Raw genomic sequence first — 25,694 nt, 5'->3', positions numbered from 1 at the left:
ATTGAATTACCCCCATCACAAGGCAGGCACCATTAGAAATCAATCTAGGGGGCTGGAGAAATGGCTCAGCAGTTAAGAGCATTGTTTGCACTTCCAGAGGTCCTGAGTCCAATTCCCAGCACCCACATGGTGGCTCACAGCCATCTCTAATGTGATCTAATACCCTCTTCTGGCCTGCAGTTGTACATGCAGGCAGAGCACTGTATACATAATTAATAAATAAATATAAGTAAATAAATAAATCTAAAGGAAGGAAGGAAGGAAGGAAGGAAGGAAGAAAGAAAGAAAGAAAGAAAGAAAGAAAGAAATTTCAACCTACAGAAAAGACGCCCAGGCAGCAGAGAAAAACTTTCCCAAGTCTCTATTGCCAGATAAAGTCGGGAGCTTGAACCCCACAAGTGGCTCCAGGCTCTGTGCTTTCAACTTGCACTTCATGGAGGAAGGAAAGCCGAAATTTAGATAGTCTTTGAATAGACGAGAACATAAGGCCAAGTCCTGGGCGGTCCTGGACGCCACACGGACAGGTCCTAGAGTAGCTTCCCCAAACCAAGTCAACTTACGCAGGTCCTTGTGCTAGCTGTGGGACCCAGTCTCAAAACCCTCACTTGTGTCGGGTCACTACCGGAGGGGCGACGACCTCCAATTTCGACAGGACCTCCTAACCACCACCACCACTCCCAGGGTCCCTAGGACCATCGGACCCCCAAGGGCGAGGCCTACGCAGGGACCAGGGACTGCTCTCTCAGTCGGTGACAGGGGCGTAGGGTGACGAAGAGGCAGGGCGGGGCCCATGGCCCAGGAACGCAGAGTATCAGATTTCTCTCGGTGCGCCAATCCTGATCTCCTGGGGACGTGGCCACACCTGGAGGGCGTGGCCAACCGGTGCAAGGGGCTGTGGCATCTAGGGCTGGGCGCTGAGCTCCGGGCACCGAGGTGGGCAGGTGCGGGCCTGTGCGGGCCGCTGAGGAGCCCGCGGTTCCCAGCCGCGCCTAGCCGTCGGGGGGATCTCCTGCGCTGCGGCGGCGTTCGCTCCTGTGCACCTGCTCCTGGGAGCCGACTGAGGCCAGGTAGGGACGCCGGGTTCCGCAGGCCACCTGAGGGAGGAGAGACACCTGACGGGTGGGGCCGGGCCCACTGGAGTCGGCGTGGGCGGGGGAGCTGGCTTGGGGACTCTGTTCCGTGTCCCGCACCAGGCCGGGTGCTGGTCACCCTTTCTCCAAGTAGCTTTCGGGCGGCACGGGCCACCCTTGGTCGCACACTGGCTGGGCACTCTTCCCCTGTCTCGTTCTTTCTGCCCCGCTTGTTGCACTGTCGGATGGAGCGAACGCAACCCCCACCCTAGCCCCTCCGGTTTTAACTAGTTTGCTCAGCGGGTGGCTCCGGTGTCTGTCCCGGCGGGGACTTCCCAGGCTCCGAGGCCCCGGGTCCTAGTGGTTGTTTTAGGAGAAATAAGTATAAGGATGATCTAGGGCTTGGGCGGATTTGTTTTCCTTTTTCGCAGTGTCTTAGCACAGTCAGGCCTCTCACCCCGAGCCTGGGAGACATCCGCGGAGTTCCAGGTAGCCGAGCTAGGTGCTGGGGAGGGTGGCGCCAGGCGTGGCAGCTCTGCGGGTGAGGCCCTCCCGGCCTGAAGGGGCTGGAGGCGGTGCGGAGGGCGAGGGACTGAGGCCTGAGCCGCCGCGCTTCACTTCGGAGGTGTAAGCTGGTCACCGGCCTTCCCTGTTCTTTAGGTGGGTATTGAGATGGAAACTAGGCACAGGAGAGGGCGAAGGTGCTTGGGCAGGGATTGGTGAAGTTGTTCCGTAGATCTGTGTGTCACGCATGACAGCACAGTGGCATTGTCATCCACCAACTCCAAACCCACAGGGAGGAGGTGTGTGAGGATGTGACCAGGGGCCCAGAATTTACTCCCAGGCATGGCTACAATCCACCGAGCTGGCATCTCGGTTTCCTTCAAGAGGAATGGGAAACTAGGACAGCCCAACAGCTGCCTTTTTGAGAACTGGCCCAAACCGCAACAGCCTTGCAGCTTGAGGTCTGAGGTCTCAGAAACTGGCCCAGCAGGGGCTGCAGAGGTGGTGGGCTGTTCACTATAAAGGACTTGCTTCTGGACCGGGCAGCTAGAGGACAGTTAGTGCCCCAGGGAGCCTGAAAGTGCCCCTGCCCTCTGCTCACGGTGAGAAGGTGGGTGGTGGCTTTATCACTGCATGGTTCCTACCTGTCAGAGGCACAGAGCTTTCATTTTCATGTGGTAGCAGCTGGACTTGGCAGGGCCTGTTGAGCGGCCTGAGGAGCTGTCGTGGGGTCCTTGTTGGCTTAGGTTTGATCTCTTATGGGTGGAAGGGGGGGCGGTTAGAGTGCAGGGCACAATGGCAGGGTTTGGTGCCACCCAGAGGTGAGGTAGAGGCTGCTTTATCTCTGAGCCTCAGTTAGCCCAGCTGTCAAATGGGGCTGAGGCCATTCCTAGGCCCCTGTGGGTGAGGTAATACTGCAGACGCTGTGAATCCTGTGCTGCTGTGAAGGATGGTGTCACCATCCTCTCTGAGAAGTGTCACCATCCTGTGGCACAGAACATGCTACTGCCGTTCTAAATGATTAGGAATAGAAACAAATGTGGATCATATATGTCAGCGTCCAGGGAAGTGTAAAAATGCTGCTCCACCACTGCATATACCACCGTGTGCCACAGTGCCTTCCCTGCTGGGTGTCTGTGTGTGGAGACACTGCTGTACAGTCATGGCTGTGGTTTTATAAACCATTTTCCTCTCTGACGTCTTGGCTTTTTTTTTTTTTTACCCTTCCCCGATACCTGCTTTTAAGAATCTCAGATGGCAAATGGGGAATCTCCTGGCTGGCTTTTAGACATCAGAGAGGGTTGTGGAGAGGAGGGCAGGCTGAGGGGCCACATGTGTGCGGTCCCATCTGGGGAGAACATGGAGAATCCAAAGCTCTTAGTTCCCCACCAGTGTTCAGGGGTGACTCTTCCTCCTGCCTTGCTGGTACAGTGTTGTCGTGGGCAGGGCGCTGTCGTGGGCAGGGCACTGTCGTGGGCAAAGCGCTATCGTGGGCAGGATGCTGTCGTGGGCTGCTTGCCTTCATTTCTTTCTTGACAGTCGAGAAAATGCACCTTCATGCACTGTCAGACAAGAGGTGTATTTATGTGTGTGGCAAACCCTGAGTCAGGACTTACCAGGACTGCTCAGAGGCCAGTGTGCCATCCTCGTCTGAGCTCCAACTCTCCCGTGTTCTTGCCTCAGCCTCTTCTAGCAAGCGTGGGTCCTAGGAGGAGAAGGCAGCTCTTGCCGTTGGGTGTGGATTCCTTTTAAATGCTTCTATTTGAGGCGAGGTCTCATGTAACCCAGTCTGGCCTTGATCTCCCAGCCTTGTAGTCCCATCTCCTCAGGTCCATGTGCTGCACTGTGAAGCACCCCAAACCATGGCCAAGAGCAAAGGCTCTAGAAGGCTCTGTGCCCAGCTTGGCTGCCCGGCAAGCTGTGCTTACAGGGTGAAGGTTTCAGCTGCAGGGCTTGGTAATTGGGTCACAAGGCTCAAGTCCCTACCTTGTTCTTTAAGTGCCAGAAACTGAGTCGGCTGAGTCCCTTGTGTTTGGAGGGAACCTGCCCGGGGAAAAGAGGTGGCCTTAGGGGCCACCCATGGCTAGGCTTTTCCAGCTGTCTCAATGGGCTTTGTTTCAGAACTGTGACCCTGGAAGGGTCTTTCTGGAGAGAAGGGCATTTTCAGGCCATCGAGGGCCTTATATATAGTTCCAGGTCGGACTTCCTCCAGAGAAGGGGCAAACAGACCCGAGAACATGAACAACGGGTAGTAATTAACACAGCGCTTGGCGCACACCACTAGTGGACAAATATTTGTGGAGTGACTTACTTTTTCCAGTTGTTCATTTCTATCTTAAGTAAAAACAAAATAAGAGCAGTGAAACAGCAGAGGCGTCTATGGCCATCCTACCCTGAACACACCTGATCCCATCCAAGGAGTCTCACACAATACCCAGGCAGACGGTTTTCCAGTGAGTGACTTTCCCTGCTGGCACTGGACCCAAGGCCTTTGTTTTGGGCTGTGAGTGCTGGCTGCTGCAGACGGTTATCTGCAGCCTCCATGTTTCGAGGAGAATCAATCGCAGACTTTACCCAGCCTGGCGCCTGGGATCAGTTGGCCTCCTCCAGCCACCTCTGTGGGGAGATAAACAGACCCAGGTGAGGAGGCTGGCTTAGCTGCACAGGGCTCTGCTCTGACAATGCCATTGGTTACAGGAGGGCTTCTTAGAGCTTTCCCCAAGCTGTTCCTCAGGCGCTGTAGATCAGCTGGGACTCCTTTTGCTAGCGAGGCTGTCTGGGCCCATGGAGAGACTGTCTGCTCGCCGCCGAAGTGCGGACTTTGGAACTGGGGCCCGCCCCTCGCTGGCCTCTCTCACTCATTTTCCATTGTCTTCTTGGAAAGACAACTTGTTTAGCTTCTGGCCCACATGCCTCCTGCTTCCAGCACTTTCCTTCCCTCTCCTGAGGCAGCATTGAAAAGAGCAGTCGCCTTTCCCTGGCAGAGCCCCCGAGGAAGCTCTGCTCCAGCAAGGGTGACATCACCTTTCCATTTCTCTGCTTAAGGACTTAAATAGAAGAAATGCGATCTGCTTGCATGATAAGTCTGATTTGGCTGGAGCATGAAGTATAAATGGCTTTGCAGTAAGAATGAAAAGAACCCTTTTACTTTTTTTTTTTTCCTTTTCCTCTATCTGGCACAGTTTATGCCATATTTAATTTCTTTGCTGTAATCTAGTGAAACTGTAGCCGTAGCCCATGGGAACAGTGGCTGGGAAAATTCCCCGTGGCTAGCCCTGTTCTCCCCCGTGGCTAGCTCATTCTCCCCCGTGGCTAGCCCTGCTCTCCCCCGTGGCTAACCCTGTTCTCCCCCGTGGCTAACCCTGTTCTCCCCCGTGGCTAGCCTGTTCTCCCCCGTGGCTAACCCTGTTCTCCCCTGTGGCTAGCTTGTTCTCCCCCGTGGCTAGCCTGTTCTCCCCCATGGCTAGCCCGTTTCCCCCCATCGCTAGCCCGTTTTCCCCCGTGGCTAGCCCATTCTCCACAGTGGCTAGCCCATTCTCCACAGTGGCTAGCCCATTCTCCACAGTGGCTAGCCCATTCTCCCCAGTGGCTAGCCTGTTCTCCCTCGTGGCTAGCCTGTTCTCCCTCGTGGCTAGCCTGTTCTCCCCCGTGGCTAGCCCATTCTCCCTTTATCCCTACCCCTAGATCATGGCTCTCCACCCTCGAAGAGTCCGGCTGAAGCCCTGGCTGGTGGCCCAGGTGGACAGTGGCCTCTACCCTGGTCTCATCTGGCTGCATAGAGATTCCAAACGCTTCCAGATCCCCTGGAAACATGCCACGCGGCACAGCCCCCAGCAGGAGGAAGAGAACACCATTTTTAAGGTAAAGAACTTCCTTCTGCCATTTGAGTTGACTGTTGTTCCAGTTCCCTGAGGCCATTCTGGGTTTGTCTGTTTTCTCCTCTGCAGTGGAATGTGTATGTGACGAGATGCCCACATTGTGATTCTCTATGAGCCTGAAGTCTTTACGTTCCCACTGGTTGGAAGATACTCAATTCATATCCCATTGGATCTGGGGTGAAGGCGCGCGCGCGCGCGCGTGTGTGTGTGTGTGTGTGTGTGTGTGTGTGTGTGCATGTGCGCATGTGTGTGTGCGTGTGTGCGTGCCTGTATTTGTGTGTGGTTTGTGTGTGTGTGTGCATGCGTTTGTGTGTGTCTGTGCATGTCGTTGGTGGTCAGAAAACTGGATGCCTGGGAGCTGGGTTTACAGATGATTGTGAGCTCCTTGACATGGGTGTTGGAAACCCAGCCCCTCGGGTCCTCTGGGAGAGCACCACACACACTTCTAACTGCTGGGCCATCTCTCCAGCCTCTCAATTTTTCATTCTTTCGTATCTTTCATCCTCCTCCCCCTTTCTTCTCCTCCTCTCTCCTCTCCTGCCCCCACTCCTCTTCTTCTCATTTTTTTTCCTTTTCTTTTTCACTCCTAAGAATCAAGCCTAGGGCTTTGTGCACACAAGGCATACACATCGCCACTAAGCTACATCCCAAGCCCTAATTGTTTTCTTAAATAACAAGTAATTTTTCTGTGATCGTCATTGTAGTTAACTGAAGATGAGATTTAGTCACAGCACTTTACTAAATTTAAGTGAAACCAAAGCTCTACTTCAGACGGAAGTAGGTGGGCAGTGGTTGTGGGAGGGTTTTGTTGTGGCTACAATTCAGGAGCTGCTTTTTCACTCTAGACCAACCCCGACCCCCACCCCGCATCCTGCACCCCACACCCCGCACCTTGACCCCAGTCTCAGGAGTAGCTTCAGTTGCTGCAGCTCCAGATATGACATGAGCTTGTCCTTTCTTACCTGCCTATAAGCTGGAAGGCTGAGCTGTGATCCAGTAGGATCAGGAAAAGCCAGAGCAGGCCAGGCCAGGGCTCGAGGGGGCCATCCTGACAATGTTCCTACCTGGGTCAGGTATAGAGGAGGCAGCAGAGAGAAAATTCACCTGAGAGCACTTTGAAAATATGTAACCAAAACACTTAATTTAAGTATGAATATGACGAAAGTGTTAAGGGGAGATCTGTAGAGCAGTGCCCGCCCCTGGTGGTGCTGACAGTGAGGAAGGGAACAAGTCTGCCCAGCCCCCTGTCACAACCCTTGCAGCCTTGCTCTGAGCCCGAGCTTGCTGTTGAAGTATCTGGTCAGTCACGGGAAGAGGCTGATCCTGTTAGCTCCACTCATGAGAGTGTGAAGAAAGCTTTGCATTGGTTTGTCTGCTTGTAGAATGCTGACAGCATTTGAGCGGTGGAAGAGAGGCCATTCACAGAGATCCTATACTCCGATGAACTTTTGAGAGATACAAGAATGAGGCGGCAGCACTTAGGAGTGCCGCCTAAGTCTCCTGACGATCATACAGGGAAAGTCTTTCTCCCATCTCACCTTGTAGGCATAGACGCCGCCGTCAGTGGGGCTGAGGAACTTCCCCTGCCAACCAACACCAGCTCCAGGATTTGAACCCATGTCTCTGACTGTTTCCTCCCCCCTCCACCCCTTTGTGATTCTAAGTGAGAAATGAACTGTCCAACCTCAACTTCTATAACCACCAACCCTATGGGCGGTCTGGAGCAAAGCATACAAGTCTGTTTCTTGGAATTGTCATGAAAATCAAGTAAAGTGTGGGGAGATATTTGTAAAGTACTGCAAAAAGTAGAGCTAAGAACCATCTTAGGAAGAGAAAGGGGCCTTCACAGTGACAGCCTCAGGGAGGGGTTTGAACAAGTACAGTTTATACATCTCAGTGTTTGTCCTCATGGCGCCTCATGGCGCTTGCTTCTTGTTGCTGGCGCTGTGTTCGTAAGGGGGGTGGTGAGAGCCCTCTGCTGTGTCAGCTGAACTGGCTGAGGAGATGGCTGGGAGCAAGCAGGAAGCTGGGGCTGGACAGGGCTTCAGTTAGCCCAGCTGTGCCGTGAAGGAGCAGGATGTAAGGGAATCACAGAAAAGTGCGGATTCCTTCCGGAATGGGTAGCTGGGGTCAGCCGGTGTGAACACAGAGGGTCAGATAAGCTGAGGGCAGAGAGGGCAGTGGCAGGCGGGCACACCAAGTACTGGCAGGTTTTCCTCTCAGGCACCAGGAGCCGTGGAATCGAGACTCCTTGTGGATGGAGCCAGCCTGGTGCCTGCTAAGCCACACAGGGCAGCTCAGCTCTGTTGGTATTCTTCACCCAAGATGCACAGAGGAAGCCAGATCAGGGAAGGTGGCTAGAGGGAGCGAGTCTGAGTTGGAAGAAGAAGAGGGCTTAGTTAACCCTAGACTCCACTGCTCTGTAGAGTGGGCTCTCAAAAGAGGGTACAAGGTTCAGTTTCACCTTCAAGAAAAAAGTCTGTGCCTTGGCATGGCAGTGCATGCCTAAAATCCTAGTACCCTGGAAGCTAAGGCAGGAGGATGGCTGTGAGTTTTTGAGGCCAGCCTGAGCTATGTAGTGAGAGCTCCCCCCGCGGGGGGGGGGGGGGGGAGTCCTTTGTGGCAAAAGTTTGGTCAAGTAATCTGCCCCGGGAACTTGAAAAGGTTCAGGTGGTGCTGGTGAGATGGCTCAGAGGGTAAAGGCAGGTATTTGCTGTGCCTCATGCTGTGGGGTCGACGGCTAAGACCCACGCAGTATAGAGATCCAATTCCCATGAACATACACTACATGAATAAAATGTAATGAAAAACAAACAGGCTAGTTAAACAGGCTAGTGTGCTCTTGTTTGAGAAAGAGACCTCTAATGAGGTCCCCTCCTTCCGCATTAGGAACCATGAAGAAAGCTTAGTGATCAGAAGGCATTTGGCCAGTGGGGAGAGCAGGCGCCATGAGGGGATCTGGGAAGCTGAGTGCTGCCTGCTCGTTCCCCAGGGACGCTGCTGAGGGGCTGTGTCTGCTCCTCAGAGGCTTTGGGTTTCCCTCTTCTCACTGGGCAGACAACCCTTCCCTCTTGTCTACAGCTGTGCTTTAACCTAGTGGTCTTTAGGCCACGCCTCCAGGCCACTGCACGAGGTTTCCAGTGGAGGGGGAGTTTGAAGAACTGGGAAGTGATGTGTGTGAGTTTGTTAACCACTGATGCCCTCAAGTATGGGGAGGGGAGAGCTGAACCCCAGAGCATGCTTCCTGGAGGATTTGGGTTTCGTTTTACTGAAACAAGGTCTCACTACATAGTCTAGGCTGGCCTTGAACTCATTGACTATGTAGCCCAGGCTACCTTCAAACTCACTGTCCTCTTGTTTTAGCCTCCTAAGGGCTGGACTTTGAGGAGACAGACAGACAGACTGTCTCCTACCTAGTGAGAGCTTGTTTCAAAAAAAAAAAAATGAGGCAGGCACTAGCTAGAGCAATGGCTTGTGGGTAGGAGAGATCACTGCTCTGCAGTGCCCAGTGCGTCCACCTCCAGCTCTGGGGGTCCAAGCAATCTGTCTGGCATTGGAGGCATCTGCGTGCACACGAACACATCCATTCCCAAATAGACATAATAAAAACGAGTTCTTAAACAAAGCCTCAAAAAAATAGATGAAGGGAAGGAAAAATAAAAGAAGGAAGAAAAGGAGAGAGATTGGAAGAGGGATGAGAAGAGGAAAAGGCTGCGCAAAGCCCTGCTGTGCAGTGTTGCCCAGACATTAGTTGCAGCATTGTTGTCTGGCCAGGTGCTGGCGCTAAAGCCTGAACTAAAGCTCCTTTCAAAGCTTTGTTTGCATCCAGCCTCATCTCTCTCTGGCCTTGGTTGGTCCTAAGGTCAGCATTACCCACTGCAATGCCTAAGCTGGGGTTAGGATTGTGGAGCGCTTACAGGTGTGTGTGCAAGTGTGTGTGCATGCACGCACGCGCATGTGAGAGGGGTGCGTGTGTGCTCTTGGCAGCGGTTCTCCGTAGTGGTCAGCACTCATGCTGTCTTGTTCCTCAGGCTTGGGCTGTGGAGACTGGAAAGTACCAGGAAGGGGTGGACGATCCCGACCCTGCCAAATGGAAGGCGCAGCTCCGATGCGCTCTCAACAAGAGCAGGGAGTTCAACCTGATGTATGACGGCACCAAGGAAGTGCCCATGAATCCGGTGAAGATCTATCAAGTGTGTGACATCCCCCAGCCCCAGGGCTCTGTCATTAACCCAGGTGAGGCCAGAGGCTCGCGCAGACAGACCCAGGGCTGGCCTTACAGAGAGACCCGCTGAAATCAGGCCTTTCCTGAGGAAAGGCTCAGAGCAGGTGGTTTAGGGGTTACAAAACGAGTGCTAGGCAGAAGGTGCATGAGGGTACCGTTGTACTGGTAGGACAGCCTCTCTTGGGGTGTCGGGGTTGAGGGGAGGAAGTGAGAACCAGAGGGTTTGCGTTCCAAACCTGGCTCTTATCACTGCACTACTGTGGGGCTTGAATTGAGTTGTTGGCCACACGGAGCCTCCGCTTCTTCAATGTCGAGATGTGAATTCTGGTTTATTCTTTTCAAGGGCTACTAGTAGATCCAGTGGCCATGACCTGTAAACGCTATTGTGTTCTCTGTAAATGTTGGGTGGACGAGAGTTTATTTTGTAGAGTATTTTTGCTGAGAGCATGCCACCCAATCCTCAGTGCACAGTGAACACAAAGAGCCAGATACTCAGCCTTGCTGTCCGGTCAGGCCCTGCTACGATGAAGGGTTTGTGCCTCCCTCCTGTGTGGCCACAAAGGTGAAAAGTGAGCATTCTGGGGCCCTTGAAAGGGACGCTAATGTGTAGAAAGCTCCTGTGCAGCTGTGGCAATGTGTTTGGGTTTCTTTCTCCCTTTCTCTCTCTCTCTCTCTCTCTCTCTCTCTCTCTCTCTCTCTCTCTCTCTCTCTCTTCTCTCTCTCTCTCTCTCTCTTTCTCTGAGACAGGGTTTCTCTGTATAGCCTTGGTTTTCCGGCACTGGTTTTGTAGACCAAGCTGCCTCTACCTCCCTGCGGGCTGGGATTAAAGGCGCGTGCCACCGTGCCCGACTGCTGTGTAGGGATTTTTAAGACAAGATGAGAGAGAACCTGCGTTCAGACTCTGTGGAGGGAATTAGAACTGTCTAGAGCTTGTGGGTGCACACTGAGTCTGGGGTGGTGGATCAGCCACTGAGATGGAGGCACCACAAACCGCTTTTCTGTGGGATCTTGTATTGTGGGCAGGATCCACAGGCTCTGCTCCTTGGGACGAGAAAGATAATGACTTGGATGAAGATGAGGAAGAGGATGAGCTCGACCAGTCGCAGCACCATGTCCCCATCCAGGACACCTTCCCCTTCCTGAACATCAACGGTGAGTGGGGTGGCTGGCGGGGCACAGGTAGGAAGCCGGAGTCACGGCCAAAGGTCTCTGATGCCTCAGTTATTCCAGTGCAGGAGGGTGGGCGCTACCGTTCTAGGGAGCATTCAAGTAAAAGGGGGAAAAAAGCCGTGTAATTCACTCCTGGTGAATGATAACTCTGGGAAGATTGCTTCAGGGAAGTGCTATTTCCTGTTTATGAACTGTCATTCAACTCCCAGTAGTTTTCTTGATGTGAATTCCGAGTCACGTCCTTAGCAGACTTCGCTCTGCTGAAAACATGCCACGGAAAGCTTGACTCTGGCAGATGGTGCCTGTCTCCGGTGGGTTTATCTATAAGAACATTCTTTTTATGGATTTTTAATTTTGAAAGCTTTTTGACAGTTTTATTCGTGTTTAAGAGAAAACTCCCTGGGCAGGCAAGCTGTAAATCTTGACAGCTTCCAGGAGGAGGAAGATGGAGAAGAGGGAGAGGGGCAGCTGTGCTGTTTGAGCTGGCATTTTACAGTACGGAAGCCCAGCGTGTGAGGGAGTGTGTTACCAGGCGTAGGCCAGTGAAAAAAAAAAGAGGTAAGAGGAAGCAAGGAAAGCCGGCCTTCCTGCAGCTTTGTGGCAGCATCCTCTGCGATGGTGAATTCCTGCTGTGGCAGCAGGTCTGAGTCTGCAGACTCTCACCGAGGAGCCCCACTGTTTTCTGGATTGTTCTCTCTCTGGATGGCCCTCCTGAAGCCCCCTCGCCCGTCTGCCCGCTTGCCTCAGGGCTTGGGGTCCTTGTCCTAGCTCTTCACCTGGAACCGGGAAGCAGCAGTGTTTGCTCACAGCCTTTTGTCACTTACCCCGCCCCCTTCTCTTTCTTTTTGTTGGTTGTCTTGTTTTGTTGGTTTTACGAGACAGCGTACTTTGTAGTTCCCCTGCCTGGCCTAAACTTGCCGTGTAGACCAGGCTGCTATGCAACTCCGAGATCCAGCTGCCTCTGCCTCCCAGTGCTGGGGTTAGGGGTGACTACCATCACGCCTAGGTGCCTTTCCGACCTTTGCAAACAAGTGATGGGTAAAGGAAACTTTGATGGGGCTTCAGAGACGGTTCTGTGGTTAAGGGCGTGCACGGGCAGAGTCTACTTCAGGTGGCTCACAGTCTTTTGGTTCCAGGGCATTTGCTGTCCCTGGCCTCCTTGGGCACCTAAACTCATGTGCGCACACAAAACACACAGTTAAAAAAATAATGAAAATAAATATCTAGAAAGGAAACACCCACCTTTCAGGAGCCCTAGTCTCCAGCACCGCTGCACTCTGTTCTCTCAATTGGTGACGTTTTTAATAGTTGGACATCTGAGGCGAGTGAGGAACAAGCGCCTGTGACAGGATGATCATTACAAATCTGAGGCCAGCCTGGTCTAGTGAGATCCAATCTCATAAAACAAAACAAAATCAAAACAAACAAACAAACCAGTTGAAAAGAGTTGGAAACTTGGCCCCCTCTCCCGGGCTCGTGGCTCACTCATCCTGTTGCCGCCTCTTGAAAAGCTGTAGCCTGTTTCCAGTGTCCTGACTAATTATCAGAAACTAATGCTGTGTCTCCTCACGTCTGAGGCCACCTTGACTCTCCCTTAGAAAGTTGTAAAATATGCAATAAAAACAGAAACGTGAGATGGTTTCATATTTAACGCAAAGGGTCAAAGAACATCAGCCTCTGCGATTTCAGGGCTACTGAGAGCAGAGGCCTCAGAGGTGAGCCCTGGAGGTGGGGGCGGGGACAAGCCAGCCCTGAAGGCGGCAAGAAGTGGAGTTGGGGTTTCCTTTTCCTTTTGCTTTTTAATATGTGGTTTGGATTGCTTTGGAACAAGTGTTCCTTCTGCTGCGACTTCCTGGGTGCTGGGCTTACAGGTGTGCACCATCAAACCTGTCAAGGACTAGGGTTTTCATTCTTTCTTGAAAAGCTGTAATTGGGTCTGGCTGAATTAATAAACCTTTCATGTGCTTTCAAATTTATAGTGGTAGTCAGGTGGCGGTGGCGGCACACGCCTTTAATTCCAGCACTCGGAGGCAGAGGCAGGGGGAATCTCTGTGAGTTTGAGGTGAGCCTGGTCTACAAAGCGAGTCCAGGACAGCTGATGCTACACAGAGAAACCTGTCTCGAAAAACCAAAAACCAAAACCAAACCAAACCAAAAAGGACCAAAACAAAAACCCAAACAACAACAACAAAAAACCCAAAACAAAACAAAACAAAAAACCCCATAAACCAAAATAACCAAAACCAAACCAAACCATATATATATTCACCTGAAAGGCTTTCCTTGCATCCTGTCCCCCAGCCTTCTAGCATTCGCTGATATAGTCAAATTTATCTAGGTTCTTGACTATTGATGCTTTCCAGGCATTCTTTAATTTTTAAAAATAAATTTATGTGTGTCAGTGTTTTAACTGCATGCCTGTGCACATGTGGACCTTGCGCCTGTGGAGGGCAGAGGAGGGTGTTGGCTCTCCTGGAACCAGAGTTACAGACAGCTGCGAGCTGCCATGTGGGTGCTGGGAACTGAACCTGTATCCTCTGGAAGAGCAGCCAGTGCCCTTAACCACTAAGCTGCGTGTTTACGCCACTTCCAGACAGCTTACTGCCTTATCACATTTATATTTATTGTGTGTGTGGAGCACACACACGTTCATGTGGAGGTCAGGGGACAACTTGTAGGAGTTACTTTTCTTCTATTGTGTAGATCTGGGGATGGAACTCAGGTTGTCAGACTTGGCAGCAAGTTCTTTTACCCACTGAGCTAACCAGCCAACCCCCTTGAAGACTGTATGACTGGAAAATGCATTTGTTTCACTAGAACATCTGTACGTTGACACTCACTTGAAGCCAGTGACTCACTTGAGTTAGTGGCACTTCCCTTATGAAGCCACTGAATCACTGTGTACACACTGCAGTGCTCCCCTTATGAAGACATTGAGTCACTGTGTACACACTGCAGTGCTCCCCTAATGAAGACATTAAATCACCGTGTACACACTGCAGTGCTCCCCTTATGAAGACATTAAATCACCGTGTACACACTGCAGTGCTCCCCTTATGAAGACATTAAATCACCGTGTACACACTGCAGTGCTCCCCTTATGAAGACATTGAGTCACCATGTTCACTGTGAAGTGCTCCCCTTATGAAGCCATTGAATCACTGTGTACACACTGTGTAGTGCTCCCCTTATGGAGACATTGAGTCACTGTGTACACACTGTGCAGTGCTCCCCTATGAAGCCATTGAATCACTGTGTACACACTGTGTAATGCTCCCCTTATGAAGACATTGAGTCACTGTGTACACACTGTGCAGTGCTCCCCTTATGAAGACATTGAGTCACTGTGTACACACTGTGCAGTGTTCCCCTTATAGAGACATTGAGTCACTGTGTACACACTGTGTAGTGCTCCCCTTATGAAGACATTGAGTCACGGTGTACACACTGTGAAGTGCTCCCCTTATGAAGACATTGAGTCACTGTGTACACACTGTGTAGTGCTCCCCTTATGGAGACATTGAGTCACTGTGTACACACTGTGCAGTGCTCCCCTTATAGAGACATTGAGTCACTGTGTACACACTGTGTAGTGCTCCCCTTATGAAGACATTGAGTCACGGTGTACACACTGTGAAGTGCTCCCCTTATGAAGACATTGAGTCACTGTGTACACACTGTGCAGTGCTCCCCTTATAGAGACATTGAGTCACTGTGTACACACTGTGTAGTGCTCCCCTTATGGAGACATTGAGTCACTGTGTACACACTGTGTAGTGCTCCCCTTATGAAGACATTGAGTCACGGTGTACACACTGTGAAGTGCTCCCCTTATGAAGACATTGAGTCACCGTGTACATACTGTGCAGTGCTCCCCTTATGGAGACATTGAATCACTGTGTACACACTGTGCAATGCTCCCCTTATGGAGACATTGAGTCACTGTGTTCACACTGTGTAGTGCTCCCCTTATGGAGACATTGAGTCACCGTGTACATACTGTGCAGTGTTCCCCTTATGGAGACATTGAGTCACTGTGTACACACTGTGTAGTGCTCCCCTTATGGAGACATTGAGTCACTGTGTACACACTGTGCAGTGCTCTCCTTATGAAGACATTGAGTCACTGTGTACACACTGTGTAGTGCTCCCCTTATGGAGACATTGAGTCACTGTGTACACACTGTGCAGTTCTCCCCTTATGGAGACATTGAGTCACTGTGTACACACTGTAAAGTGCTCCCCTTATGGAGACATTGAGTCACTGTGTACACACTGTGCAGTGCTCCCCTTATGGAGACATTGAGTCACTGTGTACAGATTAAGCAGCAGAGTGCCTTTCAGACATGCTGTTCCAATGCAGTTTACAGAGAAAGCTCTCGTCTCCATCTGATCTTTAACAAATAAAGGGTTTTAGAGGAGAGTTTATGGGAGAAATAAAATGACTAGGAAGCAGGAGCCGTGGTAGCCTCTGAGTCATGGGGCATCGTGGGATCTCTGCTAGGTTGGGAGATCACACCAGGTTACGGTCCGGTGACTCTTGTCTGCCTCCCTCCCTCGTTCTCTGAGCCTCAGGCCTGATGCTATTGTGCCGCTGTGTGCTCACTCACTTTCATCTGTTCCAGGTTCTCCCATGGCACCGGCCAGTGTGGGCAACTGCAGCGTGGGCAACTGCAGCCCTGAGTCAGTGTGGCCCAAAGCGGAGCCTCTGGAGATGGAGGTTCCCCAGGCACCCATCCAGCCCTGCTACAGCTCCCCGGAGCTGTGGATCAGCTCCCTCCCCAGTAAGTGAGCCTGCTCTCTCGTGCTCTCTCGTGCTGGGGGAGGCTCCTCTCATTACACGGACCTTCCTCCCTGCTCTCCCACGTCCTCTTCTCTTTCCGAAGTGAAGGGAGTCACTTCTTGCATGTTAGACAGACACCATGGCGTCACACCTCCAGACCTCTTCTGCCTTAAGTTTTTGCTGTGTCTAGAATAGCTACCTGCCCTACCCTCTGTGTCTACCTGTGAGCTGGGAGAAGAGTTGCCAGGGAAGTAAAGAAAGGTTAGCCTGTCCCTTCTTGCGTTGCAGGTGCTCTGGTTGGTAAGAGCTGCAGGCTAATCACTGTTGCTCTCACTTGGGGGTTTAGTTACAAGGTCTGCTCTAAGACAGGGAAGTGCCAGGCCATGGGTTTGGTAACCCAAAGCTTTTGGTTTTGAGGAACTTTAGGGACTCTCCGAGTTAGGCACACATTTATCTGGATGACTATTAACTTTAATGTCTTTTCACACTCTACATGATGGGACTTGAACCTAAAACCTTGTCCGAGAGGCTGCGTAGCTTTGATAAGGCCTGCCAGAGTCAGAAGACTTGCTCAGAGAAAATGCACTTCTCTGCATGCCTTGCCTTTAATAGCATGTGAGGAGCAGGTGCAGGGTGTGTCCTAACATGTATGATTTCCAGAAGGGTGGCTTGGTATTTCCTCTTGTTACTCCAGTCACTTAAAAACCGAGATGCAGGACTGCGGTGTAGCTTGGCTGGCAGAGTGCCCCCCTGTGATGCTGGAAGGCCTGGTTGTGATTCCTGGCACTGAATAAAGCTGGGTAAGGTGGTGTACACCTGTAATCTCAGCGCTCAGGAGCTGGAGGTAGAAGGACCAGGAGGTCAAGGCCGTTCTCTGCTACCTGGGGAGCTCAGGTTTAGTTTGGGCTTAGTTTGGGTTACATGAGGCCCCACCTCAGAGAAAGAGTGAGATGCAGACCAGACAGCGCGGCCTGGTCTCTGAAAATATGACTGTGGTATGATCACTATTTGTTCACAAACACCGTCCATGCTGCACGCACAATAACCACACACGAGTGTTAAATTGACATCAAATAGATCCTTGTTCACATTAGTCACACGGGTGCACAGTAGACACACGTAGCATGTGGTTGCCCATATTGGAGGGAGACAGTCTTGCCATTCCCCCTCAAATGTTGCCAATGTATCTTTACTTTGGTGTGACCTGGGCTTCCAGGATCATGAGCATGTGGAGTTAGACTGTAGCCCTGCCAGAGGGTGTGGCCACTGAGTAGAGAGTACAGCGGGGTCTGCAGCTCTGCTGCACGGCATCCTTCTGTGTGATGGTCCGGGGTATGCTGGGGTCTCCCTTTACTGCAGGAAGGATGACTGTGGTGGATTGAGGGATGGCTTGCTCTCGGTGGACTCACAGGGGCCTTAGGGATGGACACATAGAGCAGAGCAACAGGACTCACTGTCATCTCTCGCCTTGTAGTGACTGACTTGGACATCAAGTTTCAGTACCGTGGGAAGGAGTATGGGCAAACCATGACGGTGAGCAACCCCCAGGGCTGCCGGCTCTTCTATGGGGACCTGGGCCCCATGCCTGACCAGGAAGAGCTCTTCGGTCCTGTCAGCCTGGAGCAGGTCAAGTTCCCGGGCCCAGAGCATATCACCAATGAGAAGCAGAAGCTGTTCACCAGTAAGCTGTTGGATGTCATGGACAGGGGACTGATCCTGGAGGTCAGCGGGCACGCCATTTACGCCATCAGGCTGTGCCAGTGCAAAGTGTACTGGTCGGGCCCGTGTGCCCCTTCACTTGCTGCGCCTAACCTGATTGAGAGGCAGAAGAAGGTCAAGTTGTTTTGTCTGGAAACATTCCTGAGTGGTGAGTCTGTCTGTAGGAGATGGATACTGAGAGATGCTCCCAGAGGTTTTTCTCCTTCCTCTCCCCCCTTCCCCCCCCACCCCCCCCACAAGCTTCCCTGGATAACAAAAAGTCAGGTTCTAAGCTGGGACCAGGACTGGGACAGTCACAGAGGGAGCTGAGCTCCACGGCTGTCTGCGTAGGAGGTGGTGTGAGGTTGGTTAGGGCTCCATCAGGCAGAGGAAACAGTCCAGTACCACCCTCCCCAAATGTTAGGTTATCGTCCCCTTTGAAAGGTGACCTTGATTGTCGTGGTCAGCAAAACTCACACTCCTCCTCCTCCTCCTCCTCTTCTTCTTTTTGGTTTTTAGAGACAGGGTTTCTCTGTGTAATAGACCTGGTTGTCCTGGACTCACCTTGTAGATCAGGCTAGCCTTGAACTCAGAGATCACCTGCCTCTGCCTCCCGAGTGCTGGGATTAAAGGCATGCACCACTAGGCCTGGCTCACACTTCTTCTTTCAGGAAATATTGAGTGACTGATTTAAGGAGGCAAGTTTAGAAAAAGCATTGAGATATAAATTCACCATGTGCTCAAGTACTATCTTTGGTGTCCAGGAGGACCCCCGAAATGGTAGAGAAGTTGTATTTCTGTACTGTTCAGTTTGGTAACCACTGGTCACATGTGTGTGGTGAGCACGTAAGTGTGACTGATATGCCAAGGAGCCATTTGATTTTAATTAAGTAAAAGTTAATAGCCGCATGTGGATTGTGGCTACTGTGTGGGCTGTGTGGAAGGCCACACTTGCTGACCCTGACAGAGAACAGTCCAGGAGTCCAGGAGTGCCTTTCCATCCTCTGCAGAGCTCATTGCACACCAGAAAGGACAGATAGAGAAGCAGCCTGCGTTTGAGATCTACCTGTGCTTTGGGGAAGAGTGGCCAGACGGGAAGCCGCTGGAGCGGAAGCTCATCCTGGTCCAGGTGAGGAGATGATCACGTGATGGCAACAGCTCCTGTCTCTGCTGGTGCTTAAGGCCCAGCTCTGGGATGAGCCCTGGGCGAGCATCCATTGGCCTGTGTGTGTTTTGGTGCCCTCGGTGAGGCAGCAGACTCCAGCTTTGCACAGTAGGACTGTGCTGGACGATACCATATTCTTAACGTGGGTGAACAATTCCATAGACACTTTACCTTCCGTTCACCTGTTAGAGTCTTGCTAAAACCTTACAGGAGGTGACACTTTCCATCTCTCTCTTTTGGTTTTTTGAGACAGGGGTCTCTGTGTAGCCTTGTCTGTCTTGTACTTACTTTGTAGACCAGGCTGGCCCTGAACTCACAGTGATCCGCCTGCCTCTGCCTCTGTGAGTGCTGGGATTAAAGGTGTGTGCCACCAGGTTCATCTCTCATTTTTTCTTATAATAAGTTTTGGCCATGTTTTTGAGCTGTAACCATGTTCTAGGAACAGTAGCAAGTCCACTTGGGGTTGTACATGGAGTCGTGCACCAAGGTAGGTGTGCATGTCACGTGGACGTCCACAGTTTTGCTGAGCAAGCAGCTGCCTCGTTAGGCACGTGGACATGATGCGGCATCCAGGCTCCTTACCTTGAGCTGACCAAGTTGATGAGTGAAGATACAGCCCTCCACTAGTATCTAGATATGGGTGTGGAGGCTACTGTGCTTCTCAGAGCCTCAGTGGCTCTTCATCAGGGCCTCTCTTGCTACCTCAGAGTGCCTGTTCCTCAGTGGAAATGCATCTGCTTCTGCCCTAACAGGTCATTCCAGTGGTGGCTCGGATGATCTATGAGATGTTTTCTGGTGATTTCACCCGGTCCTTTGACAGCGGCAGCGTTCGCCTACAAATCTCCACTCCAGACATCAAGGATAACATCGTCGCTCAGCTCAAGCAGCTGTACCGAATCCTTCAAACCCAGGAAAGCTGGCAGCCCATGCAGCCTGCCCCCAGCATGCAGCTGCCCCCTGCCCTGCCTGCCCAGTGACCCTGACTGCCGTGTGTCCTCCTTTCTCTTCTCTCTTTTTATATTGTACATATGGATTTTTTAAAATTCAGATTTAACCAACTTTTAAATCTCCTTTCTTTAGCATCATTAGAAGTCTGTGACTTTCCAAATATGCCTAGTTTTAAAAAGCTGCTTTAACTTATCAAAATGTCTTCCTTCTGAGGGGTCCCTTTTAGGTCTTCCACAGTCGGGGTTGGAGTGATTTGATTGGGAAGTTAGATGCCAGGATTCTAGCTGCAGCTGTGCTTTCAAGGTGACTCTGGACTGATCAGTTAACTTGAGGGCATCAGATGCATCACTTGTAAATAAATGAGGTTTGGGATGGTGCCCAAAATTGCATTCAGCCTTAAAACTCTGACTTGATTGTTTTCCTCTACGTGTATAGGACAGAACTGCCTGGAACAGGACCCTTCTACATGGTTCTGAGACCACATTTTTTTTTCTCCTTGCTTTCATCAAAGTTCCTTAAGCACTGATCTGTCCTGAATTGAGCTCTGTTTGACCTGTTCTGCTAGTCCAGTCAGCTGGCTCCCTGCTGGGGGAAGAGGGAGAGGAGCTGATTGGTTGCCTAGGAACCAGTCTTGATATCTAAATAGAAATAGTGCCAAGGTCTGAAAGTCACCCGACCTGTAAAAGCTCATAAAATGAGTATCAGAGGGGACGCGGTGACAGAAAGCCTATGGTTGTTGGGTGTTCCCTTGTCACCTGCATGCCACCTTGTATGTGTGTGTGTGTGTGGCGGGGGGGGGGGGGTGGTGGTGGTGGTGTGCACGTGTGACTCCATGGTGGACTCAGGGCAGAGTCCTCCTTTTTCTGCTTTCCTTCTTTGAAGACGACTTGGGGGAGTTGGGCATCTGAGACATACTCTGCCGACAAAAGGACGCTTCTTGTTCGGAGGCTGTGAGAGTCTTCCTGACATCTGGCTTTTTTCTAGTTGGGAAAATGGGGTGTTGCGCATGTTAGAGATCTGGGCAGTGCTCTTCCAGGAAAGGCCCAGACCTGTTTACATCACTTGCTGTGAGCGATAAGCAGTGTAGAACACGGCAGCTGTGTCTCATGGAGTGTCTGCCCCAGCCCCTTCTCGTAACTTGAATTCCAAAACTTAGATAAACAAGAAGATGTGTATCTCTGACTATAGGCCTCAATCCTCCTGAATACAGATGTCTGTTTGTTTCATGTCACAGGGACCTCACTCGGGTGTATAATATGCTGCCCTGAAACTAAGGGTAGCGCCTCCTACTTTTCAAGACCCTGAAAGATGGCATGGATTTAAAGTCTAAAAGCTCAGCCTAATATTGGGGGGCAGTGAGACTTGCTTAGGATGCTTAAGCTTTGGTTTTAAAGTCCTCTCAGAGATTTTTAAAAGCAGGACCAAGAGAAATCTGGGTGAGTTAAGAAAGGTGGTGTCTGTGTGAATAAGAACCAAAGAATAATTGTATCTACATAGACATAGGATGAAAATGCCAGAGGATGCTTTGATTGCTAAAAAATTTTTTTCTCCTTTATTAATTTATTCTTGTTACATCTCAATGGTTATCCCATCCCTTGTATCCTCCCATTCTTCCCTCCCTCCCATTTTCCCCTTATTCTCCTCCCCTATGACTGTTCCTGAGGGGGATTACCTCCCCCTGTATATGTTCATAGGGTATCAAGTCTCTTCTTGTAACCTGCTGTCCTTCCTCTGAGTGCCACCAGGTCTCCCCCTCCAGGGGACATGGTCAAAGGTGAGGCACCAGAGTACGTGAGAAAGTAATATCCCACTCTCCACTCTACTGTGGAGAGTGTTCTGTCCATTGTCTAGATCTGGGTAGGGGTTTAAGAAAAATTTCTTAAAGTTTAGGTGAAAGTGTAAAAAGCGGGACTTTTATAGACCAGGGATCATGCAAGGCATAAGGACTTTATTCTTTTTTGGAGGAATGCAGTAACATCATTTGGCAAGATAAAGTGAGGGAGTCTTGATGTGTGACTGTTCCATCTGGGAGCTCAAAGCTAAAAATAACCCATCAGAGGGCACGTGGGAGGCCGGCTGTGGACTAGGGGTGATTTTCTTTCCCTCCCGTGGAATGTCAACAGGCTGCTGGGGAAGGCCAGACAGCAGGAACTAGTACAGGAAGTAGAAGAATGTGCTCTGAGGTGCTGCAGGCGGAGTGTTTCGTGTGTGACTGGACAGGTGATGAGTGTGTCAGCAGGGTAGATGGTTCGTGTGGTCCTCACTAGACGGTCCAGTTTCTCCCTCGTCGCACATCTTTTTTTTAGAATGCTGGGAGAGTACATTATGTGCAGGGATCTTCTCTGATCATCTTCAGTAAGCTTTCTCTGGTTTTGATAGGTAGCGGGTTTCCTCCTTTTCTCGGGCCTCTCGGTTTCCTGACTCCTCTGCTCACCCCCATCTGTCTTCTTTGCCTTCACCACAAGACTCAGAAGGGAGGAGGATTTCCCCAGTGCCTCCTTTTCCTTACTACGCACTCCAGAATAACTTGAAGTTAAAAAGAACCCACTACAGGTAAACTGCGAAGGCAAATGTTGAATCTGGTCTCTCTCCCATAATTCCATGGTTATATGTTCCCACAGCATCTTAAACTTTCAGCATAACTATGTCCTTTGTAAATTGCTCAGCATCTGTGTCCTGCTTGACTGCCAACTTGGAAAATGGAAACTGCCTTGGATTTACTGCCAGGTCTTTAGCAGTGTCTGATAGTGTGTGTTCTAAGCTGTCTGTGCTGTAATAAATGAACTAAGTCTTCCAATTTGGAGATTTATTGCTAACAACCATGGGAATATAAAATAAACTTGGGAAGGAAAAAATATAAAGCTAGAGTACTGGTTGTATCAATTTTTAGTATCTGATATCTGATTCCCACTGAGCTAAGAACCTCAGTTACACTGGCAGGCCCTACAAACTGGTTTCCTTATGTACTGTCTGTCTTTAACTCACAGTTGGTCCCTTAAAAGGTCTGAGGGTACCAGCAAGGTAGCACCGACTTAAGACCTCTAGGTTAGGCCTCCATTCTGCTGCCACTGGGACCATTTTTCCAGGCTAGAGTTTTCTTGAGATTTCCCTTCACGGAAAGTAACAGGTTAATTACTTACGTCAACACTTGTCCTTCCTGTCTCTTGTGAGATTTTTCTCTGGGGAAAGGAGCAAGGCAATAGCTACCTCACCTCCTAAGTGCAAGCTGGGGAGCCACTGAGTCTATCAGGGTCACTCACAAAGCAATGGGTGAGAGTTCTGGGCAGGAAGTGTGTGTGCCAACTCTCCCATGGCTTCCTAGATGGTCACTCCCTCCCTAGTTTCTCCCGGCTTAGCAAGCTACTTGAGGCAACATTCGATTAGGGCAGAACTTCTGCGAGGAGTGGCTGAACACTCTGGTGAGAGTCCCAGGACACAGTTTAAGCCTAGTACAAGACCACACGGCTCAACGCACCAAGATGGTGGCAGTCTGGCTCCAAGGATAGGTATGCCACCACCTGTTTCCTTCCCTTCTCATTTGAATCCCTAATGTGGTGGCATGGTGGCACCGACTTTAACCTCACCTTTCTAGAGACAGAAAGCAGGAGGGCTCTAGTAAGTTTGAGGGACACATAGCAAGACATTTTCTGAAAAACAAACAAGCAAACAAAAAACCCCACACAACAGTGTCGCAATAGAGATGGCTCTCGGTTCCCAGATCCCATGTTGGGCCTTTAACTTCAGCTCCAGGTGATCCTACGCTCTTTTCTGGCTTCCTGAGCACTTGCACACGTGAACGTATAAAAATAAAAATGTAAAGGCAAAATGATCAGCCAACTGGACTCTCGGGCCTTGAGCTCCACGAAAGGGTGACTGTCTTGTACAATGCAGTGCCTCTAGCGCCTCGGCATGAGTGAATACTTCGGCTCAGCAGACGGCCTGGCATGCATGAGGTCCGGAGCTCAATCCCCACCCAACACGGCGTACGCCAGAGTGGAGAGTCCTGTTCTGGGCCAGCTGTAGCTACACAAAATCTCAAAGTGAAATAATACAGTAAAATAGGGGCCAGTACGCTGGCTCAGCAGCTAGTGGCCCTTACTGAGCCAGCTGGTTTCCAGAGTTCAGAGTCCCTGGAACCCACTTAAAGGTGGAAGCACAGAAACAGCGCTATAGCCCGTGCCCATCACAGTAAGACATTTTTTTTAAAAAAAAAAAGAAAGGAATATTCATGGTCTTGGCAGCCAAACTATCAAGCTCAGGATTTAGGAGCATTTTTAAAAAGGCTTTATAACATTGCCAACAGGAGAGGCGTCCCTACTTTACTACGGGTTGACTGCCGGAGGCCCCAGAAGCGTCCCCCCACTTCCGCCCCGCGGGCCCGCTGGCGTCAGTTCTACCGGAAGGGGCGGGTCTAGGCTGGCTGTACTTCCCACCGCGGCCTCCTCAATGGTTCCGGCTTGCGTTCTCGCTCTGAATGACGTCGCGAAGGACAGCGTGGGGTGGCGCGCATGCGCATCATGCTGTCTTTTTTCCGGGAGCCCCTCCTCACAACCCTGGCATTTTCAGAGCTGTGTTGGGACCCGGGGAGAGTCCTTCCTTCCTGGGCGCTGACTGGAAGCCGGAAGGACTTCCTGCGCTCCCGAACCTGCAGCGGAAGTGCCGCCCAGTGTCTTGGGGCAGAGCGCTATCTTATGTAACTGGTCTCTAATACTCTCACCCGTGGGTACGTGTGGCGGACGGAGCGTGGCTTCCCAGGAGGGAAGGCGGGCCCAGCACGTGTTACCCTGCGAGCCTGCCCCAGTTGTAGCGCTTTCCCTTAGCCTGAATGTCTCAGGGTGAGGCGGTGGCTGCTCTGCATCATATCTTCTGCCGGTCTGTAAAGCTCTTCTTAGTGGGAGAAAGGGGGAGTTGGCAGTGGAAAGGTTTCATTCGGAGCCCAGAGCTCTGTCCCAGAAGGGCGGTTTTGGGAGAAATGGTGCTAACTAAGACGGTACCAAATGCAGTAAGATTTGGGTCCCAGAGCATACATTGCACCAGGTAAAAGTTAGACTCGAAGCTGGAGACAGTGTAAGTGGCTAGAAGCCAGAGAAATGGGGCCTAGCCTTAGTGACCGGATCTTGACAGTGTTAACGAGCCCTGCCCCCCATTGTTTCTAGGACCTTTCTCTTGGAAGCGATGCTTCATGTCACTTCCAGATCTCATGTCAACACCAAGCCCTCAGCAGCTGGTGGCGGCTGCTCAGCAGACCCTGGGCACGGGAAAGAGAAAGGGCCCACCCCGAGCTGTCTGCCTTCACCTGGCGGGAGAGGTGCTGGCTGTGGCCCGGGGGCTGAAGCCGGCCGTGCTGTATGACTGGAACTCGGCAGGAGTCGTGGCGCTGCAAACCTATCTGAAGGAACTGCAGGGGGTGGGCTTCCCGACAGCAGGACTTCACGTTCTTGAGATTGGAGAAAGTAACCTCATCGTTAGTCCTGAGCATGCGTGTCAGCATTTGGAGCGGGTGCTGCTTGGTGCCGTAGCGTTAGTGGACATTTCCTGCTCCCGGCCTCACCCTTCTGTCAGTTCGCTGGACCAGCTCCCCGACTTGAAATCTCTCATAGCTGAGATCCTCACACATTTTCGAGGGCTGCAGAAGGATGCATCTCTGGGAGTCTCCCACAGCAAGCTGCATCCCTCAGACTGCAATCTCTGCGCTGTATTTGGAATGCTCCTGGGCTATCCTGTCTCTTACACTTTTCACCACGGAGACGGCAACTGCTTAGCCATGACCCCTCTGCGGGTGTTCACTGCCCAGGTCTCATGGCTGCCTGGTCAACTTCCAGTCCTGCTATACTCCTTTAGTGTTCCAGAGAGCTTGTTCCCAGCCCTGAGGGACTTTGTGAGAGCCTGGGAGAAGGACCTCAGAACCGGGTTTAGGACTCAGAGTGTCTTTGCAGACCTCAGCATCTCCTCTGAGATAGTCACACTGCCTGCTGTGGCCCTCTGACTCAGCTCAGCCTGTTGAGAAGGTATCAGTGACTGGTTGTCTCTGGAGGGTGGAAGATGTCAGCCAGGGTCGGTCTAAGTGTCTTGGGAATCAGCTGCCCGCGTATGTGAGCGGGGATAGTTGTTGGCGGCAGGTGTGTGTTTTTTATTTTCCATACTCCGAGTTGCTAGGAACTTAGCAGAAGTGACCCTTTGTTTGGGCAAAGGAGCATCGTGGAGACTTGAGCAGTATACCCGTGGATGGTGGCCTGCCCTGCGTGGATAGGAG

General features: G+C 51.3%; 2 protein-coding genes across 3 annotated transcripts in view; both read left to right on the top strand.

Moving 5' to 3' along the window:
- The first annotated feature begins 876 nt into the window (after positions 1-876).
- IRF6 (interferon regulatory factor 6) lies at positions 877-22,302 on the top strand. The gene is made up of 8 exons (XM_084790944.1): positions 877-1,067; positions 5,259-5,435; positions 9,484-9,688; positions 10,701-10,829; positions 15,473-15,631; positions 17,105-17,497; positions 18,339-18,457; positions 19,246-22,302. Exons 2-8 carry the CDS (start codon positions 5,262-5,264, stop codon positions 19,468-19,470), a joined length of 1,404 nt encoding a protein of 467 aa, XP_084647070.1. The 5' UTR covers positions 877-1,067; positions 5,259-5,261; the 3' UTR covers positions 19,471-22,302.
- A 1,539-nt stretch (positions 22,303-23,841) lies between these two features.
- LOC311602637 (UPF0739 protein C1orf74 homolog) overlaps positions 23,842-25,694 on the top strand; it is a 121,103-nt gene continuing 119,250 nt past the window's right edge. For both annotated transcript variants that reach the window (XR_014780805.1, XM_084790976.1), the window contains exon 1: positions 23,842-25,449. Coding sequence is in view for 1 of the 2 variants with exons in the window: in XM_084790976.1 (XP_084647102.1) it covers positions 24,624-25,427 (804 nt within the window). In the remaining variant the exon portion in view is untranslated. The remainder of the gene's footprint in view (positions 25,450-25,694) is intronic.

The sequence above is a fragment of the Acomys minous genome (genome assembly GCF_964271855.1).
Source record: "Acomys minous genome assembly, chromosome: 1".
Classification (NCBI taxonomy): domain Eukaryota; kingdom Metazoa; phylum Chordata; class Mammalia; order Rodentia; family Muridae; genus Acomys; species Acomys minous.
The sequence above is the reverse complement of the archived record's forward strand: the minus strand, read 5'-3'. Positions and strand labels throughout refer to the sequence as shown.